Raw genomic sequence first — 18,867 nt, 5'->3', positions numbered from 1 at the left:
GCTGTGGTTTTAAATAAGGCCACTGTGCCCATTCAGATCCTGCTACTATCACAGAGCAAGTTTAGGCCTTATTCCTGCTTATATAAAATAGGATCCACTCAGGATTAAATCAATTAATATGTAAAGCACTAACATGATTGTTGCCATATACTGCTATATGGCAGTTATATGAAGTTAGCACAGAACGGATTTTGTGTTGTTTACTGAGCCCCAGTGGAATAGAGATCATGTTGAAATAAGAGCATAGTGGGAACGCTGGGCAGTGGTGGCTCACGCCTTTAATCCCAGCACTTGGGAGGCAGAGGCAGGCAGATTTCTGAGTTTGAGGCCAGCCTGGTCTACAGAGTGAGTTCCAGGACAGCCAGGGCTACACAGAGAAACCTTGTCTCGAAAAACCAAAAAAAAAAAAAAAGAGCATAGTGGGAAATAGGCCTTGAAGGCAGTTGTGGTGGTTACCTTCGGAAGATCAATGTTTTCTCTAAAGTGTAGGGATCATCTACTAAGATTGGAAGATCAGTGGAGGATTGGGAAAAGCTGTTCAGGATTTGAAGTGTTCTTGTTCAGGACATGATTCAGCTAGAAGCAGGTGAAGGAATCACCCGTGTAAGTGTATATGCTATTCTTAATTGTGTGGATTTATTCTTGGCAACATGTTGCCCTGAAAAAGCATGAGCCCTACTCCTACCACAACACACACACACACACACACACACACACACACACACACACACACACACACACTGCATGCCTTTTTTCTGCTCCTGTGACTCACACTGTTATGTGGAGAACCACCACACTCTGTATCTCCAAGTTTATAACCTTTTCCAGCCTGCATTCACACTCTTTGTAACTTTTGCCACACGCATGTAAATCATGTGCACTAGATTCAAAATAGAATTCTGAGCTCCCCAGTTCATGAGTCTCTGCACCTGCTCATTATTCCCTGAGGCACTCCTTACTCCTCCTCTTTCCTAGTGACCTCCTTTTGGAATTTAACATGTCCTTGAGTGTACTTTGTCTGATCTTAGACAAGATACGAGCCATCCTCAGAGTTAACATCCTCAGAGGCCTCATTAGACAAAGCTGTTATGAAAATATTTTAATACAAACAAGAAATGACTCTTCTGCACTTTCACTGCCTGCATGTCATTGCTCTATTGCTGAACTTGTTTCACATTCTTTTTCCTCTTTTAATTAAATATTTAAAAGCAGAATCAGATATCAATTGGTACTGTCTTAGTATGTATCAGAGTTGGTCTCTGAGATGGACATTTTATATAAAACCACATACTGCTGTCCTACCTGACAAAACGAGCAGAGATGCCTCAGCATTATTTAATGCCTGGTTTGTAATCACACCCCCCACTTGTTTTAAGAATATGCTTCTGTTGTTAGCTTATTTAAACTGGTATCTAAACAGAATCTATATTAGTTCAATAATATATTTGATTGTTAAGACCCTATCTCAGAAACAAATGAATATATCAAAGGAAAGAGCACTCTAGGGATCAAACTCAGTTCCTTATACTTGCAAGGTAATGCTTGTTTATTTATTATTGCAGGTAATTCGTAACCTGCTGAGTCATCTCTGTGCTTCCACCACACCTTGTGAGACAGGGTCTGACTTAGCCTGGCTGACCTTGCACTCAACCATGCACCAAGGATGATTTTGACTTTCTGATCCCTCTGCTGCCACCTGTCCAGCACTGGGCACCACCATGCCCAGTTTTTATGTGGTACCAGGGTTAAAACCCACAATTTCATCCATACTAGGCAAGCACTCTACCAACTGAGATAGATCTCCTGGTAAATTTTGTGGACTTGTAAAAGTGTTTTTATTAGATTCGAAGTAGGCTTTAAATGCTAGCTTTCAATGGGCAAGATTATGGCTACATGAAAGTACAGCTCAGGCTGTACTTCACCAGGTCTGTTTTGTTGCTATGTGCATGAAAGAATGTGAAGAAAAATGTTAACAATGCCAGAGCCTGCTACCTCCCTTTCTGCCCCTCCTAGTCTGTTACCTTGGCTTCTCTGCCTTGCTTCCTGGTGCACCCCACACCCTTCTTGCAGTTTATATTACTCCTATCCTGGCTCTAGCTGCTGTCCTGCTTATTGTCTTACTGCACTACCTGGACCCCCTCCTGCTCCCCTGTTCACAGGAGAGGGATCCCCTGCCTACTTTGATCTTATCAATCCTACCTAAAACAGCAGCTTTGGGGTGGGGAAATGGGTCCGTGGTAAAGCATTTGTAGCTCATGCATGAGGACTGGGATTCTACCTTGGGAGACAAGGCAGGTGGATCTTTGTACATTTAAAGCCAGACTAATTCATATAGTAAGATCCAGGCCAGCCAGAGCTACATAGTGAGACCCTATCTCAACATAAAATAAGTAAATAAATAAATAAGCAAATAAATAGAGTAAAGCTGATGTCTGAGATAAGGAAATAAAACTTTAACATTGTTGTCTTTAAGATTACAATTAAGATCACAGTTTTTACAGAACCTAGGAATTTGCTATCTTGAAGATAATTTTGACATGACCATTGATTGCCACTACTGACTAAAAGTAATGGAATCTGGATGAGCACAAGGCAGGCATTATGATTTATTTTTGTTTAATCTACACCTTGTGAATTCCAGGGCCAGGGAAAAAAACACGCTTGTTCTTTTTGGCCTTTGGTTCAGCTTGGCTTGCAGCTGCCTGATATGAAATATGAAAGTACGTCTGCACCGCCCACAAGGGGCCCCCTCCCTTGATCACTAACTGAGAAAATGCCCCACAGCTGGATCTCATGGAGACACTTCCCCAACTGAAGCTCCTTTCTCTGTGATAACTCCAGCCTGTGTCAAGTTGACACACAAAACCAGCCAGTACACTTACATCTCCTGGAGAGGCTAGCTCATCTGACTGCAAGTTGTTTAGGAAACTTTAGGAATGCAGATTTCCTTAGTTGTCACTCATGCTGGGGTTGGCTTCCTGGTGACAGCTATCAGTAAGTTATCCATGCTTCTGTAAGGAAGGCCATACTTTTGCTCTATAAGTAACCCTAATAATAATAAGCTGGTTGGTTCACTGTGTTGGACTTTGGTGGTATTATTACTTTAGTCTGTCATTGGTGCCCTATCTGCAGTAAGTAGGTACTTGTTTTTCTCTCTCTCTCAGAAAAAGTTAAAGCAACAATAGTAACTTTTCTTTTGTTTTGGTTTGGTTTTTGAGATAGAGTCTTTATATAACCCTACAGAGTGCTGTAGACCAGACCCGCCTCAGACTCTCCATCTTCCTCTGCCTCCTGAGTGGTGGGATTAACAGCATGCACCACCATGCTCTGATACTAGCTTGTTTTAAGTCCATTGTTTATGTGAAAATCTGGATTTGTGGAGACAGTTCTTAGGGATTTATAATGTTGTTTGGTTATATTCGTTTGGTTGTTGCTTTGTTGGGATTATATCCAGGGGTGACTCCTGCTAGGCAAGTGTTATACTGATGAGCTATACCTCCAACACTAATGTTTAACGACCCTGATGTTTGTCTTCCCAAAACTGTATGTGCCTCTCACCTAAGGTATTTTATAAAATGATCATGGGAAATAGTTACTGACAACTTTAATAATTAAGCCAATTAAAAGTGTTGAGTCATTTACTAATGGTCACTCTTGGTCCCAAGAGTGGACTTCCACCTTTGTAAAGTCTCTCGGTGCCCAAGCTCAGGGGTACAGTGTTTTAAAGACAAAACCATGATTGTATCAGTGTTTACATTAGTGAGGGATGCAAAGTTGCTTAGTAAAATTTATTTTCCTTGCGAGGTTCAGTGGCATCTTCTAGACACTACATAATATGTTTGAACCATGATCTAAGTCATGGAGACTGCCAGGAGGGTTTTTAAGGTGAAGGTGGTGGTTGGGGTGGAAGGCTGAGAACTGACCAGACAGGCACATAATGACATTGGGATAGGATGGTATAACCTTAGTCATTTTAGATGTAACCTACCCTAGGGAGGAAGGATACAGTCCTGCAGGTGTCTCTGCCTGCCCTCCAGGTACAAGTGTTCCATTCTCTTCCAAGGCAGCTGCCTGTTTCTGGTCCTGGATAACCTGTATAGCTCACATCTTTAGAGTAGTTTGCCTCAGAGAAAATGAAGAGGGTACTGAGCAGGAAAGCCCGAATGTTGCTCGGTGTCTTTCTTCACTTCCTGCCTATACACAGAGAGGGTTTGGCTCGAAGACCTTGAAGAAAGTCTTTCAGGAAACGTTTGCTAAGGCTGAATGTATAATGCCCTTGGTTCCTGTTTGGGGAGTGAGATTTCCAACTGCAGAAGAAAAGAGCAAAGTATGCTCAGAGAGCCTGGATAGTACAGTCATATTTTCCCCCCATTTCTTCAGATTTTGTGTGTAGGGGTATTGGGTACATGTTTGTATATGTGCAAATTCATGAGGAGGCCAGAAGTCAGCCTTGGATATTATTGATCCTTAGGAGCCATCCAGTTTACTTAACTTTGTTTCATTTGTACTTTTATTATTTGTGTGTATATTCATAGTATGCATATGTACATGCATGTATATAAGTTAGAGTTCTTCCTCTATCATTCTCCACCTTATTTTCTGAGGCAGAGTCTCTCATTGAACTTGAAATTTGCTAATTGGCTAGACTGTCTGATCTCTCCAAGAACTAGGGCCACAGACACATGTACCACTGCCAACTTTTTACATGGCGCTGGAGATATGAACTCAGGTTCTCATACTTGCAGACACGCACGTCCTCTGGAAGAGCAACCAGTGCTCTTAAACCACAGAGCCATCTCTCCAGCCCCATATCTTATTTTTTGAGACAGTCTCCTGTGGGACATAAAGCCATGCCAGGAAGTTTGGTGAGGTAGAGCAATTTGACACCTGGATACTTGGTGGGCACACAACCCTGCCAGGTTCTTGACCTAGAACACGTGCGTGCCCTATGGACTCGTAGGCCCCAAACAGAGTTCTCCAAGCTAATGAGATACCTAAAGGCCCCGAGGGCTTAACCAATAAGCTTCCTTTCCCAGATGTTCCTCCCTGCAAAAAACAAAAAACAAAACAAAAACAAAAAAACAGAAACAAAAAAAAAAAACAAAATCTCAGGTCAGATCCTGAAAAAGGGGGTTATGCATCCACTTTCCACCATGAACAACCAATAAATTGTTTAGAAGCTAGGATTGCCTCTTTCATCAAAATCCCCTGTTGGGAGGCCCTTACCAATATAGCCACAGCCTAATCTCCCATAGAAGACCTCTATGGACTCTCAGCCACAACCGTCACCAAGCTGGTTGAGGCATGGGATAAGCACAGTCAAACTCCCTGAGTTTGGTCTCTCCAAGAGGCCATGCCCATTGGTGGAGTGGACACGAACCCTCAGGTCTCCCATGGACGTGAAGCTTTCAGAGTAGGGGAACCAGAGAGCCCCAGAGATTCTCTGATTGGTACATCATACTCAGTACTAGGATTATAGAATGTGCCACACTCAGCTTTTTAATATGGGCTCCTGGGAGATCAAACTCCAGGTCCTCATGCTGGTAACTTCAAGTAGTTACCAGCTACTTTCCCAGCCCCTAATGCAAGGGAATCTTAATCTGAGACAAGACTATTACAAATATTTTCATTTAGCCTCTTCTATTTCCAAAAGAAAATAAGCTGAGGAATTCAGTAGTTAAATGGGGTAAGAAGAGCTGCCCTGGAGAATGAAGGAGACTGTTATCGCAAGTGCACTAGATGTTCACTGTCACAAAACTCTAGTGAGTTAGTGAGATTAACAGACAAGATGAACAAGTAAGAAGCCCACACTTCTATGCACAAATTCCCTTGGTCCAGTCAGAGAGATGATCATATTCACATGAGGTTTGTCTGATTAGGAGGTGATCATGTGTATGGGTTGAAACCCCTGTTCTGATTTTGGCAGGTCTACTGGCCACAAGCCTAGCCAGGCATTGGTGGTCATGTCAATATGTTAGTGTTGCTGGTCTGTGACCTTCAAAGGGTGTCAGCCATTAGACTGTGCTTTCTCTCTTCTCATGTTTGCATGGTGTGGAGAGCTGGCTCCTTTTTCACAGCTTCTATGGTATAACTGCAGTCTTTCTTACTTACCTCATTTAGGCCCCTTGTCCTGGCTGGCTATTCTTACCCATTATTAAGTCTGTTTCAGTTCACTGCATAGAGATAACTATGTATGAAAGAGCAGTGATTTCTCACATTTTTTCCTTGGTAAAGGGGGTGAGTTTTGTGGGATCCAATTTGCTAGCCCAACACTGTTTTTTTCCCCCAGGTCCTATTCTTCTTTTGTTTGTTTGTTTGTTTGGTGTTTTGTTTTATTTTGTTTTGTTTTGGAGACAGGGTTTCTCTGTGTAGCCCTGGCTTTCCTGGAACTCACCCTGTAGACCAGGCTGGCCTCAAACTCAGAAATCTACCTGCCTCTGCCTCCCATGTGCTGGGACTAAAGGCGTGTGCCACCACTGCCCGGCCCTGTCCTTCTTCTTAACTAGTCAGCCTGGCCATCTCTTATTGAGCTAACAAGCCCTTTTATTTCCCTTATGTGTTCCCAGCATTCCTCTAAACCCTAACCTGTTTTCACATAACAGAATTACTCCCTATGTACTTAAATGACAGCCACAACAAGTAAGTTTCCAGAAGTGAAACTGTCATCTTAATGTTACCTGCTCTCTCAAGGGCCTTTCCACCTAACCCATCTTGTGCTCTTAGTCCCTTTAAAAAAAAAAAAAAATCTGAGATTTTAGGTCATGGCTCAATGGGTAAAGGCACTTAGTACATTATCTGATGACATTTCAATACTTAAAACCTATCTGAATTCCATACCTGAAATACACACCACACATTTACATACTAATAAATAAAATTTAAAGTTTGTTATTAGAGTTGTGTGTGGTGGCATGTGCTTTTAATTCTAGTCTTTGGGAGACTATTACAGCCAGATTTTTGTGAGTTCAAAGCTACCCTGGTCTACATAGCAAGTTCCAAGACAGCTAAAGCTGTTTCCAATAATAATTATAATGTAACTGGCTTGATTAACTAGAATTGTATTCTGAATTATTTGAAAAGTTACCAAGAAACCTCACTCTTAGGATTATTTAGTAATGTAGATGACCCCCTGTTGTTTATGAGACATGTTTCTGACTCAATTTCCTGTGAGCTTTTAGTTTTGATTGTGTATGTCTGTGTGTGTGTGTGTGTGTGTGTGTGTGTGTGTGTGTGCCATAGTACATGTGTAGGGTTAAGGGATGTCTTACTAACTTTTCTATTGCTGTGACAAAACGCCATGACCAAGGCAACTTACAAAACAAAGTGCTTAATTGGGCTTATTAAGTGAGAGAGGTTAGTGTCCATGATGGCAGAGCCAAAGCATGGCAATAGAAACAGCTGAGAGCTCATGTTTTGATCTATAAGCAGGAGACAGAGAGGAACACTGGGAATGGCACCAATCTTCAGAAACCTCAAGCCGGGCGGTGGTGGCGCACGCCTTTGATCCCAGCACTTGGGAGGCAGAGGCAGGCGGATTTTGGAGTTTGAGGCCAGCCTGGTCTACAAAGTGAGTTCCAGGACAGCCAGGGCTACTCAGAGAAACCCTGTCTCGAAAAAAAAAAAAAACCAAAAAACAAAACAAAACAGAAACCTCAAAGCCTTCCTATAGTAAGACACACCCACTCGCTTTTCCCAGAAGTTCTACCAACTGGGGACCAAGCATTCAAATATATGAGCCCATAGGGGAAATTCTCATTTAGACCACCACAAAGAGCAACTTTATAGGAATCAGTTCTCTTCTTCCCTGGGTCCTGGGAATCAAACTCGGGTCCTTAAGTTTGGTACAAGTAGTTTTACCTCACCAGCACACCATGAGCTTTTGATGTCTGCTTAATTGGTCCACTTGGATGTGTCTTATAAAGTTTAATTAAAAAAACATTTACAGGGGTTGGCAAGATGGCTCAGCGGGTAAGAGCACTGACTGCTCTTCCGAAGGTTCTGAGTTCGGATCCCAGCAACCACATGGTGGCTCACAACCACCCGTAATGAGATCTGATGCCCTCTTCTGGTGTGTCTGAAGACAGGTACAGTGAATTACACTGGAGCGAGCAGGCCAGCAGAGGTCCTAAGTTTAATTCCCAGCAGCCACACACAATAGCTCATGGCCATCTGTACAACCATAAATAAAAAAAATTTTTTTACAGAATTCAGAGGCATTGGCAACATTATTAACAGGTGGATCACATTTTTTGGTAGTTTTTTTTTTTTTTTCCTATTTTGGACAGTTTTTCTAATAGTTCATGCTGCCTTCTTGTCTGTCTTTCTTCCCTGGCTTCTTCCTCCCTCCCTCTTTCTTCCTTTCTTTCTCTCTTACTTACTTTCTTCCTTTCTTTAAGACAGGGTCTCACGTGTAGCGCTGGCTGAGTTGGAATTTCCAGTATATACCAGACTGGCCTCAAACTCACAGAAATCCACCTGTTTCTTTTTCCCACACCACTGTTTTTATGTTCTTGCCCTAGTTACCTTGACCTTGAACCCACTGGCAATGGTACTGAATTGTTGGATCCACAGCACTGGATCTCATAACAGAAAATCCAATTTAGGACTTTATTTAGGAAGACCTTGTTTAGGTAGAAAGTATGCTTGACAAAGATGAATTAGTGTTGAAAATGATGTAAAACTATAATTTTACCTTATTAAAGTATGTTTCTAAGATATTTTTATTCTTTTATAGTTGTGTTTAAGAGAGTGTATGTGCACATGAGTGCAGGTACCTCTGAGGCCAGAGGTGTTCCTCTCCTGGAGCTGGAGCTGCAAGTAGTTGTGAGTTGCCTGTCATGAGTACTAAGGACTAAAGTTGGTCCAGTGTAAGTGCAGTAAGTGCCGTCTCTCCAGCTGGTAATGAGTTTTTTTTCCATTATCTTATGAGATAAAAACTTAGGCTAAAAGAGGACTTGCCTCTATCAAATCCATAGTTAGTTATGAAACAAAATTATTTTTATTGCATATCACATAGAGAAGCCAATGGGCTGAAATTGCACAGCTGCTCATCCAGTTTATAGACCTTCTGGACCTAGCATAAAAGATGCTGGTAGTGAACCTTGGTTAGTTACATTGCTGCATGAATGCTGCATTGTAGCTCCTGTCACTATAAGGAGAAGAAATAGATAATCCCGTAACACTAAGGACCACTTAGATGGTTCAGTTAGGCTTCTTCCCCTCTTGTGCCTGAAGGGGATTCTTTGCAACAGAATGCTGAAAACTGTCAGTTGACAAGTTAGATGAATATTTAGGCTAATTTTTAGTCTTACCATATTTACACTTGTGGAAGGTACTGTTCAAATTTACAGTTTTTATAAACTCTGAATTTTCATGAAGTACATTCTAAAACTATAGTTTGTATGTCTTTCAAAATCTCATAGGCGGGTAGAGCAATGGCTCAGCAGTTGAGAGCACTTATTGCTTGTCATAAGGTTTCTGATGCTGTGAAGAGACACCATGACTACAGCAGCTCTTGTAAAGGAAAACATTTAATTGGGACTGGCTTGCAGGTTCAGAGGTTTAGTGTGTTTTATAGTCATGGTAGGAAATAAGGCAGAGTGCAGGCAGACATAGTGCTGGAGAGAGAGCCAAGAGTTCCATATCTGGATATGCAAGCAACAAGGAGAAACTATGTCACACTGGCCAGACTTGAGCTTAGAAGACCTCAAAGCCTGGCCCGTGGCATACTTCCTCCAACAAGACCTCACCTCCTAATAGAGCCACTTCCTATGGTCCGAGCATTCACACACACACACACACACACACACACACACACACACACACACACACACCACACAAACTCTCTGGGAACCATTCCTATTCAAACCACCACACTGCTCTAACAGAGGACCCCAGGTTTAATTTCTAACACCCACATAATGGTTTAAACCATCTATAATTCCAATTCCAGGGAATCTGATACCATCTTCTGGCCTCATGAATACTAGGCATGCATGTGTTATAGATGCATGCAGGCAAAACACTCATGCCATGAAAATAAAAAATAAATAAAATTTTAAATTTCACTTAAATAATGTGGAATGCTAAGAGCAAAACATTTCAAAGCTCTGAGGGAACAAACGGGCTGTCATGAGTTTGAGGACAGCCTGAGCTGTATGGTCCTGTCTCAGGAAAACAACTAGATACCCAATAGTAATATTGTGTTGTTTTGATCACAGAAGGGAGCACAGGAGTCCATAGAGCAAGGGGGATTGATTAGCCTATGAGATCTCTAAAGGCTTCCTACTTTGTCCTTTCTACCTTTGTAGTGGGGTGTGTAGGCACTAACCCTGCTAGAATCCTTTCCTTAGACTTACAGGCTGCATTGGCAGAAAACAGGAAGTGAAAGGAATAGTCTGTCCTAAGAACTACCTGGAGTCTAGAATGCTGGGGATCAAGGAGCCAGGGGCAGGCTCTGCTGGCACCAGATAACACACCTCATTTTCTTTGTTTATCCAGTTATAAAGGCAGTGGAGCCAGGGAAAGGGTTTTAAGAAGGGTCAATAAATAATCGACCTGCATTTTAAAAGATCAGTTTGAATAGATTAGAAGATTGGTGGCTGGGAGAAATTTAGAACAGACGAGAAACTTTTCCCAAACCATTAGCCCCTGCTGAGCAGATGCCAAATGAACACCTGGTGAAACTTGAAAGACTGGGAGTTGGAGGTGTTCAGAAAAGGGAGAAACAAATGTATATAGGGGACATCTGAATAATTATCTGTAGGGTATTGAAGGAATATATCAGTTTGTAACACTATTATAAAATGTAGTACTCATGCATTTTCTGTGAGAAACTTTTATCAGGTTCACAAAAAGTCCCTGACTCCCAGAAGATGAAAAGCTACCGGGTGGTAGTTAGCCTGAGAGAACAGCCTTGCACAGCACTCAGTAGAACTTTGTATTTAACCATTCCAGTCAGGAGCTTAAAACTACAGAAGAACTGTCAGCGTGGATGGCAGCAGTTGGTTACTTTAAAGCAGACTGCTATTTCATGCCTGATCCAACAAGAATCTAGGAAGCTAGAAAGGACTGAACGGTATGGAACGTTGTAATGAGGCTCCTGCAACAAATAGCTGTGCAAGAGTAGAGGCAGGCGGAAAACTCCCGGCTGGAGCAGCTGGCGGGGCCCATTGTTCTCTCTAACCAGGAGGAGGAGAGAACTAGGCATTCTACGAAGTGATCACTACTACAAGTGTTCCAGGAAAGGTCAAGAATCCTGCACTGAATTGAATCCTGCAAGGCTGAAATGGCAGTCAAAATCTTGTCAATGCAGACATGGAAAGGTTTCTATTTAGAGTCATGTGGTGAAAAGCACCTGTCTAGGCCTTTCTGTACTGTAAAAATTATGCAAAGACGATTATTTGAAACTGAAAATCTTTGAATTATATCTGAAGGGAAAACTTAGGCACAGTGGTAACTATTTTTCAATGGGAACGTGTGTTTGAAGGGGAAAAAAGAACTAAGGTCTGAAGATATGCAGCTCAGGTCTGAGGGCTGGGGCTGGTAAAATGCTTCATTAACATACAAGAATACCCAGCACGTATAAGCCAGGCAACCCGGAGTGGTGCACATCCATAGTCCCAGCACCTGCGGGGGAGGTCGGGGTGAGGCATTCAGAGACATCCTCAGCTACCTAGTGAGTTCTGGGCCAGCCTGAGATACATAAGACCCTGTCTCAAAAAATAAAAGGGGGCTGGGCATGGTGGTCCACACCTTTAATTCCTGCACTTGGGAGGCAGAGACAGGCAAGCCTCTTGAATTTGAAACCAGCCTGATCTATATAGCAAGTTCCAAGCCAGTAAGACCAACATAGTATAAGACCCCATCTCCAGAAACAAAACAACAACAAACTTTTTTTTAAAGACCCAAGATCTTCTGTGTTCTGCTGTGTTATATACACTTTGCTGTGCATTGGGGCTAGGGCTGTGTTCCCCTAGTAGTGGTGTGGGGCCAGTTCTGGCTGGAGGCTGAATGCTAGTCAGTAGTGTATTTTTCCGAAGTTTGTGAAATTTTCTTTCAAAGCTGTGGAATCCCTGTTGGTGCCTGTGTGTGTTCTTATCTAGCTCCCTTTACAGTGTGTCCAGTCTCAATATGCTTCTGCACAGGTTGAGGAGAAAGATAAAGCTCCCTCCCTCCCTCCCTCTGTCCATCTGTCTTCATGAAGACAATGTTTTAAAGAGTCTTCAGCAAAGGCTCAGAATTTAATTTTATTCTTTGTAGCAGTTCCATTGCAACATAAACATTGACTTACTAAAATTCCTACTTGTCACCCCAGCCATTTGAAAAGTCAGAGGGCGACAGTTGTTATGGCTTGTTTGTTACAGAGCTTGGAACTGGTCTTTTTGTTACTGTCTTCACATCCTTTTAACCACAGACTCTTCATACAAGATCCATCCCACACAGTTCTGTTTCCTGTGTCAGTAGCTTTCACCAAGCTGTTTCCTTGTTGGCAGTGTTGCATCAGTTTAAAACAAAGCCAAACACCCACCTCTTTTAAAAGTAATGCTACTGGCTACATTATGCTATAGAAACACATCTTGTTTCTTAGTGCTTGGTATTGAACCCAGGACCTTGTACATGCTAACCATACACTCTTCAATGAACTATACTCTCCAGTCCCTTTTCTGTATTCTTGTTGAGAGCAGTCTAAAAGGGAAAGAACAGTATAAACTGTTCAAAGAGAAATTTACTAGAACCATGAATCAAGCTTTTGGCTAAGAACTAGCCAGCAGCCTGCCTGTATTTGTGCTGTGGTGTATGTCCTAAGAGGGACTTAATTGGTCTGGTAGGTGGCACCCTGCCTGATGTACTGTTCACATTATTGGAGCAGGTGACACAGCATTTCCCATGTCCTCTGTGATCTGCAACCCCTTCACCTTGCTTTCCAAGATCAAATACATAGATAACTATTGGCATTTATAGGCTGACAACCCGAGATAAATGTTACCCAGCAGAGGTGGCTGTAACTTGGGGTTATTCAGAAAGAACAGACATAGAATCAGAAAATCATTTAACAGAATTTAGCAGAAGAAACACTCTTCCTCCCATTTATGAATTTTTTAGTAATATTTACTGGGGAGGGGGTGGCCTAGACACCATCTTCTAAGGAGGATTCAGAATGCTGAGAGAGGAAGGAATTGGACTGTTTCCTTTGGAATTCTGCCTCCCCCCCAACCCTCCCCCACACACAGTCCCCCAGGGAAAATGTCCCAAAGAGCTCCTGATGACCAGGCACTTTATACTGACAGCTGTCTGTGAAATGGTAATGGATTTCCTGGCGAATAAAACAGGGCAGGACCCTCCTTTAAGCATTACTTTGCTAGAGCTTTTCCCCAACTTTAATTCAGACGACTCTTGGAGAGATTTTATAAAGGAATTGCTGTCATTGTTCATAAGAAATTTGCTTATTGGTGACCACGTGGGCCAGTGTGGGTCACTGACTCCCCCTCCCCTAGGTACAGGGCCCAGAGATAAGGCAAGTCAAGTCTTGCTGGGGAGGGTGTGTACCAACAAGAAACAGGAAGCTGTGTTGCAGCCGACTGGCCTGGCCTGCTTTGCCTGGAGCTTTCTAACCCAGAGTCAGGTGTGCTGAGGTCCTTCCGCAGAGGACACTGCCATTCTGAGCGGGCAGCACTCGCCTAGCACAAGTATCCTTAATTGCTGTGCAGAGAAAACTATGACCACACTACAGCTTAAGGAGCTTTCACAGTCGGGCCTCTACCGGAGAAGGCGAGAGCGCCCCGATAGTCTGAGAGTCAATGGACTGGCAGAGGAAGAGCTGAGGTGAGTGCAGGGCTGGCTAAGGGTCAAGGTTCCTCCCTGTTGTAGCGGTTAGTTGTAGCGGGGATTCACAGCCTAGTGGATGCCTGTTCTGTGGGTAGGAGTCTCTTTATGGCACTGGAGCCCTTTCCTACTCTACTTAGCTCATCTCCACACCTGGACTCCTGGTGCATCTCTAGATGCAGCTCCAGACTAGCTTTTCAGCTGGAAGGAGTTGATTTTCCCTGTGGGCTAGAGGTAGCTGTTTGGGTATATCAGAGCAGATTTCTGTGAGAAATTTGACTTTGAGTATGTGTCAGGTAGTTAGTAGTATTTGGTGTGGGGGCTGGGTGCAGTTCCTGAGATTCTTTGTTATTGAAGTGATGTAACAAAGAAATGTTGTGGGACTACTGAATGTAATGTAGCAATGAAGGACATCAAAAATCTGGAGAGCAAGTTAGCAAAAGATTAGTTGTTTTGGGTTTCAAATTTAATTTATCTAAAACCAGCATAATTTTAGTTTTTTTGCTGGAACTGCCAAGAAGTTCTTTTAGATTTGATATTCTAAAAGTCCTACAACATTAAGCCCCTGTGTTACTGTGAAAGAGGATTTGGATTTTCATTTTTCTTCCCTTTCTATTTTTTGGGGGGTGGGGGGTGGGAGATAGGAAGTATTCCTGTTTTCCTACTGACAGAAAGCTGCAGTAAAAGGAAGCATTTGGAAAAAATAATTTGCTGTATCTAGTTTAATTTATTCTTGAATTAGAGTATCTGAATATTCTGATCAGATGGCCCAGTGATATCTATACCTTGCATATGTTCTCTATTGACAGGGAAGAAATTGACAAGCTTTTAAAACTTGTGTTTCATTATGGTCAGCTATATCACAAGACCTATGCTTTCAGAGAGAAATGCTTATTTGAAAATTATTGACTTTCTCCAATTTTGATGATCATGATAACAGAAGAACTGTCGTTGGTGCTGGCTAGTGTTCATGTGTTCCTTCTTACAATGTAAAGTGACTTAGCAACATTTACTGTATTAACTTGGAATTCACTGGATTCAACAGAATTGAAAGGCTTCAGAGTTTGGAGTGTTATACATTTTATTTGTAATCCCTCCGTTTGAGAGGAGCAGTCCAACCCAGGCCTTCACTCATGCTAGACAAGGACTCCCAACCAGTGAGCTGTGTCACAGGCCAGATTTTTGCACTCAGAATTCAAGAGAGAAGTTAGCAAACAAACAAACAAAAGTTTTAATTTCAGATTGGGTTTTCTTAGAATTTCCTGTTATAAAAACTCAAGATCTGTAAAATATTTTAAACTAACTATTTTATACTTATTTTCAGGCCTAAAATACCTATGTGATGTAAGAGGTAGTTTATTTATATAATTATAGTGATCTTTAAAACAACTAGATTTTTATCCCTTAGGATTTAAATGAATGAATTAATTAATTTTGAAAAAGTAATTTTTAAATGCTGTTTGTTCCAATGAATTAAAGAAAAATCTTGGGGCTGGAGAGATGGCTCAGCGGTTAAGAGCACTGACTGCTCTTCCAGAGGTCCTGAGTTCAAATCCCAGCAACCACATGGTGGCTCACAACCATCTGTAATGGGATCTGATGCCCTCCTGGGTGATGATTAGCAACGGTTTGTGTTTCTGCTCTTCTTGTCTCCTAATACTGGGAGAATCATTTTCCATATTTACTATGCAGTTAAAACAGAAAAAATAGGTAAGTTTCAGCGTTCCCATAGACTTTGAGTTTAGAGATAGGATTGGCTGGGTGGAGGTGGCACACGCCTTTAATCCCAGCACTTGGGAGGCAGAGGCAGGTGAATTTCTGAGTTCGAGGCCAGCCTGGTCTACAGAGTGAGTTCCAAGACAGCCAGAGCTACACAGAAAAACCCTGTCTCGAAAATCCAAAAAATAAAAATTAATAAAGAGAAAAAGAGAGGGGGGGGAGGGGGGAGAGGATTTACCCCTAGTTGTATTTTAGTATTAGTTAAGAAGAGTCAGGGGAGTAATGAAGTTAGGCACCCGGAGTTTCAGTGCCTCAGATCTTCTCAGTGAGAAAATACGGCCAGCAGTGTGTGTCATTTACCACTGGAGAAGTCCTCACGGCCATCTCTGCAAGGCAAGCAGTATCTTACAAAGAGTGCAGAGCAATAAAGTGTCATGATGTTAAGACATCATTTATCTCATTTTAATTGAGTTCCTACTGTGTGCCAAGTAAAGGTTTAGGGATGAAGGAGACATAGTCTCTTTATGAGGGAATACCTGTTGGCATAGGAACAACAGATATTTTCCCTATGAGCAGTGTTTGAGTACATGAAATATCAAATATCTTTCATGTTATCTCGCTATCACTCAAAGCCCAGTTGCACTTTTAACTTTAGGCTACATACTCTATTTCTTGGCATGTATGTGAACTCTAACACAATCTGTTGAGGACTAGAAAGGGCAAGGGGTCCTGCCAGAAAGCATTGTTCTTGTAATTTTAAGTAAAAGATTGGCCTAAAATTTAAAATACAGAGTTTTAAAGGATTCTGTAGCAACATGAAAATAGTTCTAGCTTTAAACTTGAAATTGTTTCTAAAAGATACATGTAAAAGTGTCATAACTTTTGGCTTTATTGATATCTGTTTTAATGTGTTAGATAAGACCTGGAAGTTCCTTTTTGTTGTGTTATATTGTGTTGTGTTTTCTGAGAAAGTCTTACTATATAGCCTTGGCTGCCCAGGAACTTACTCAATAGATCAGGCTGGCCTAGAACTTAACAGAGATGCCATCCTCTGCCCCCTGACCTAAAAGTTACTTTGTACCTGTGATGTTCCCAACTGCATTTGAGGGCCATGAAGAGTCAGAAAACTTAGGAATCATTCTGAGTTTCAGAGTATTGAAACACACGCACACACACACACACACTTTCTTAACTATTCTTTTCTCTAAACTATTTTTCTACCCAAACTGTCTTTTTATGTTTTCTTTTAGGAAACATCCGAGCAGTTTACTTTAAAATATCTAAAGTTGTAAGCCGCCTTTCCGTCCAGCGGAAATAAGGAGGCAAACATGAGCCCTTCTCCAAGCAGATTTTATTCAGGAACCCTTATTTTTACTTCATCTTAATAATATCTCTAATCTCACCTAGTATTTCTAGTAGTAGTCTCTAGCAGTCTCTCTAATCTCCTACGTAGTCGACGACCCTTATCTAGTATCTCTATAATCTCTCTCTCAGCCTCCCGAGTAGCTGGGACTACAGACATGTGCCACCACCACCTGGCTCATAATAATCCTCTCTCAAGTAGAATCTAGTAATCTCCAGCCTTCGCAGGTTAAATACTTTTCCTGGTCCCAATCAGCATCAGCTACGTGGCAAAGCATAATAGGCTGCGGGAAATTCATATCAGCTTGCATCACAAACTGGAGGTACTCAGCTTCTCCAACTAATGGCTTGATTAGCTTTGGCCAGAGACCAGGTGTTCAGTATATATGTATATAGGGTGGCAGCTGCGGCTCCCCACACAAAGTCACATTTGCTTTCCCTCAAGTGTAAGAGATGAGTAAATAACTGATTTAGAGACCAATTTAAGTGCAACACTTTGGTGCCTTTTCTACAACATGTTCTAATGTCTTAGTGAACAGTGGCCTCAGACCAAACCTCACCCACACCTAATTGGAAAAGCCCAGAAAACCTAGAGGAATTTTATATTTTTCAAATGATTAAAAGAAAGGCAGAGGCAGGTGAGTCTCTGTGAGTTCAAGGCCAGCGTGGTCTATAGAGTAAGATCCAGGACAGCCAGGACTACACAGTGAAACCAGTCTCAAACCAATGAAATCTTTATATGAAAATTACATAAAATTCATATTGCAGTATCGGAACGTAAAGTTTTATTGGGACATAGCTGTGCTTCTTTCTATGGGTCATCTGTGGTTCCTTTGTGGTAAACTGGTACTTGTATCATGATATAGATTGGCATGGCCCACAGAGACAGAAATTTCCTATTTGGCCCTTTACAGAAATCCTCAACTGATCCCTGGCCTAGAGCTATGATGATCTCAGCTCTCTGCCTCTCTTTCCTGGAGTTATGCTCTGCCCTACCAATTCCTACCACCTACCTGTTGGCTTTATGCATAAGTAAAATCGGGACTATGTCCAAACTCTGAAACAAATCAAAAAGCATATTTTATATTCATATCCCTGTAATTTAGAAGTACGGTGAATAATGTGAAGGATATTCTTTGTTTGTAAATTTTGGGGGGCAAGGTCTTATGTCACCCAAACTGTCTTAGGTCTCACTGTATAGTCTAAACTGGATCCTAACTTACTGCAGTCTTGGCCTCTCAAGTGCTGGATTTAACAGAGGTGAATGTAAAGCTAACAGAGTATAGCACACATAATGTTTTATGGGGATACAGGTCAGCCCACAACATATAGTAGAAGATAGGATTAAGGGTCATTCCACTACACTACATTTTTAAAAAAGAATTATTTGTTTGATGTATATGAATACACTATAGCTCTTTTTAGACACACCAGAAGAGGGCATCAGATCCCATTGCAAATTTTTGGATTCCACCATGTGGTTACTGGGAATTGAACTCTGGAAGAGCAGTCAGTGCTCTTAACCACTGAGCCATCTCTCCAGCCCTATACTACTTTTTTTTTTTTTTTTAAATAAAAGTCATTATATTGAATCTCAGTAAGGTGCATAAGTTTCTTGTCCAGTTTGATCAATATTGGTATGTAATATATATCAATATATTGTACAGTGCACATCAGTTACAGTCCACATAGTGTATTCATCATCCCCCATATCTCTTTATAGTTCTTCCTCATCATCTTCCCCTTTCCTGTGTTCCTAGACATCCTTAATCCAATGTGTTTGCACATTTAGTTTGCAGTCTTTAGAATTTTATATTCTTTGTTTTTTAAAATTTGTTTGTGTGCATGAGTGTTTTGCCTGCATGTATATCTGTGCACTACATATATGTCTGGTGCCCTGGGAGGCCAGAGACAGATATTGACTCTCCTGCACTGGAGTGGGTTTTTGTTGGTTTTTTTTTT

The 18,867-nt window shown here is 41.7% G+C and overlaps 1 protein-coding gene across 5 annotated transcripts in view; it reads left to right on the top strand.

The window, feature by feature from the left end:
- Positions 1-18,867, top strand: part of Lims1 (LIM zinc finger domain containing 1) — a 105,517-nt gene that overhangs the window by 37,493 nt on the left and 49,157 nt on the right. Inside the window, exon 1 of one of the 5 annotated variants that reach the window (XM_031348430.1) lies at positions 13,550-13,824. The exons of 3 other annotated variants lie outside the window; for them this stretch is intronic. In XM_031348430.1, coding sequence (XP_031204290.1) covers positions 13,718-13,824 — 107 coding nt within the window. In that variant the 5' untranslated portion in view covers positions 13,550-13,717. Of the gene's footprint in view, positions 1-13,549; positions 13,825-18,867 lie in introns of those variants that run through there. One more of the 5 variants, XM_031348431.1, reaches the window with a different exon arrangement.

Source organism: Mastomys coucha, unplaced genomic scaffold, assembly GCF_008632895.1.
Source record: "Mastomys coucha isolate ucsf_1 unplaced genomic scaffold, UCSF_Mcou_1 pScaffold3, whole genome shotgun sequence".
NCBI lineage: Eukaryota > Metazoa > Chordata > Mammalia > Rodentia > Muridae > Mastomys > Mastomys coucha.
Note: the sequence above shows the minus strand (reverse complement) of the source record. Positions and strands in the feature narration are given on the sequence as shown.